The sequence below is a fragment of the Agrilus planipennis genome, unplaced genomic scaffold (genome assembly GCF_000699045.2).
Source record: "Agrilus planipennis isolate EAB-ADULT unplaced genomic scaffold, Apla_2.0 scaffold385, whole genome shotgun sequence".
In the NCBI taxonomy this organism is placed as follows: Eukaryota; Metazoa; Arthropoda; class Insecta; order Coleoptera; family Buprestidae; genus Agrilus; species Agrilus planipennis.
In genome coordinates this window covers 128065-130366 of record NW_020439037.1, presented here as the reverse complement: position 1 = coordinate 130366, position 2302 = coordinate 128065, and the positions used below count along the sequence as shown (strand labels likewise).

At 29.2% G+C, this 2302-nt stretch overlaps 1 protein-coding gene across 1 annotated transcript; it reads left to right on the top strand.

The window, feature by feature from the left end:
• Nucleotides 1-6: 6 nt before the first annotated feature.
• On the top strand, nucleotides 7-2032 carry LOC112905070 (general odorant-binding protein 70-like). Its single transcript, XM_025976698.1, has 3 exons — nucleotides 7-582; nucleotides 1326-1482; nucleotides 1721-2032. Exons 1-3 carry the CDS (start codon nucleotides 574-576, stop codon nucleotides 1804-1806), a joined length of 252 nt encoding a protein of 83 aa, XP_025832483.1. The 5' UTR covers nucleotides 7-573; the 3' UTR covers nucleotides 1807-2032.
• The last annotated feature ends 270 nt before the right edge of the window (nucleotides 2033-2302 follow it).

Genomic DNA, 2302 nt, shown 5'->3' with positions numbered 1-2302 from the left:
CGTTGCTTTAATTGATTTTAACTTTCAAATTCAGTTACATACTGTACAGTATAATTGAAACCAAGCAAATGTAAGTATTACTAATTGTATGTTCCCATATAATCAGGTTTACTAACTTAATTTTGAATTGATTGGTGTAGTCATATAGTGCCTTGATAAAGTTCCCGATCTGGAAGCGAAACGTTGGCCTTTTGCTAATAAGTATAAGAATATATATGTTTCTATGCACCTAATGTGTTTATTTTAACAAATAATATTCTTATTGCTAGAACCCGAAAATTTGGAACGTTAAACAAATTTACAACTTTTTATCATCAAAATACGTATAAAAAAATATTTTGAACGAAAACAATTCTCGCGTGGAATATATACTTTGACAAATTAATACAAATTTTCTTCTGAAACGTATTAGGTACCTAGATTGTAAGTTTAAAAAATATACAAATATTTTATATCCAATGAGATCATACATAAGAGCGACAGAATTTGTTCAAATTTTATGGATAATAGGAGAGCTAATAAATGATTAATTAATTTTTTTTGTAGTGTCTTCTTCAGTGTGTTTATCGAAAAATGAAAGCAGTAAGTACCTATACCTGCACAATTACCTTCATATGTAAATAAATATCGTTTACTTATTTTATTGATAAAATACGTATTTTTTTTACTTATTGATATTTAAACGAAAGGAAGTACATAATGATAGTATGATGACCCCGTGAATTATCATGTTGTGTTGTACTGATCATTAGTAACTTTATAAGTCAATGAATCATTGATAAGTTTTGTCTGTGTGAATTTTTAACTTTTATTTATCGCAAAAAATCGTAATAAACATTTCATTGGTCTCGTTAACAATTATTACGTACGCATATACTCATACATCAGAGAATTCTCAAAAAATAAATGGATTTATCCAATTAGGAGTCAACTTAATTAATAGCTTAGACTAAAATAAAATGACAAACTTTTAATTCAAACAGCCACTTATTCAATGTCAGAGTGTAAAATGTTAAATTAGTTATTAATTTCTCAAAATTCAACACATAGTTGCAAAAAATAAAATTTACCTAGCGCCTCCACCAAATTTCAATAAAACTTTTTTATTTATTTATTATATTGAAAAAAAAACTTATTGAATTCTCTTCATTTACCGATACGTACCTAAATATGCCGTTCCCTAAATAATAGTAAAGGTAAATAGGTAACTGAGAAATTTTTCTACCGTTCAGACATTCTACTTTTCGGTTGAATTCGCTAGTTTAATGGAACAGCAGTTGTTTGTGACCACTGACCAGTAGGTATAGGAATTTTATTAAATTTAGGTAAACGAATTTGGATTTCCCAGGCCAGATGGACTTGTTACGTTATACACAGAAGGTGTTACAGATCCTGAATACATAAAAGGGACATTTCGAGCGGTGAATAGCTGCCTAGCAAACGCAAAAAAGACATATGCAACTACTTTGGAAAGTGTTAAAGGTAAATAACATAAAGTCAATTTTATACGCAGGTACCTAGCAATAGGTAATTACATAAAATATGCAATTATTAATTAGTTATTATCAATCCCAAGTGTTTGATAAAATGTAAGATAACAAGTGCTAAGCATGTAAGTACCTACGTATAGATAGGTACCTAATACATGAATCTATAAGTTGATCGGAAATGTTTCTTACAGTAATAAAACAGATAATTATTTCCTTTCTGTAATTTTTAGACGATGGAACAACCTGCGATGTCGCGTTCTACACCTTCGATTGCATTTCTGATTTAATAGACGAATATTGCAAGCAAAATCCGTAGCAGCTTAATCTGTCTTTTTTATTATTAGCTATTACATTTTAGTACAAGTTTTAATTCTACACACTTACGTACCTTTGTAATTATGTATTGTAAATAATAATAAAAAATTGTTATTAAAAACTCACACTATTAGAATACGTATTTGTATTTATTTTTCCTCGGTGCCCAATTTAAAACGCTTCACTGCCACGCACGCACGCACGCATGCACGCACGTGTTTGTCACTTATTTCTAAAAAACAATAACGAAATAACGATCACGACTACTGTTTTTTAGACATGAAATAAATTTACTAATGATTATTGCAAGTGGACCATTTTAGATAGTACAAATCTACTCTAACGATAAGTAAAACAAACATGTAGGTAATAAGTACGTAATCATAATAAAAGCCGTGTAAATTTTACTGCGGCTTTTATTATCACGATTCCATTGCTGATTAGGTATTTCTTTCTTGTTTTGCTTATCTACGAATAATTGAAGATTGGTGGTACGT

Bases quoted from the DNA above. Each gene is read 5' to 3' on its own strand.
- LOC112905070 (XM_025976698.1), top strand. The intron at 1,483-1,720 runs GTAAATAACATA...TGTAATTTTTAG, and splicing joins TACTTTGGAAAGTGTTAAAG to ACGATGGAACAACCTGCGAT.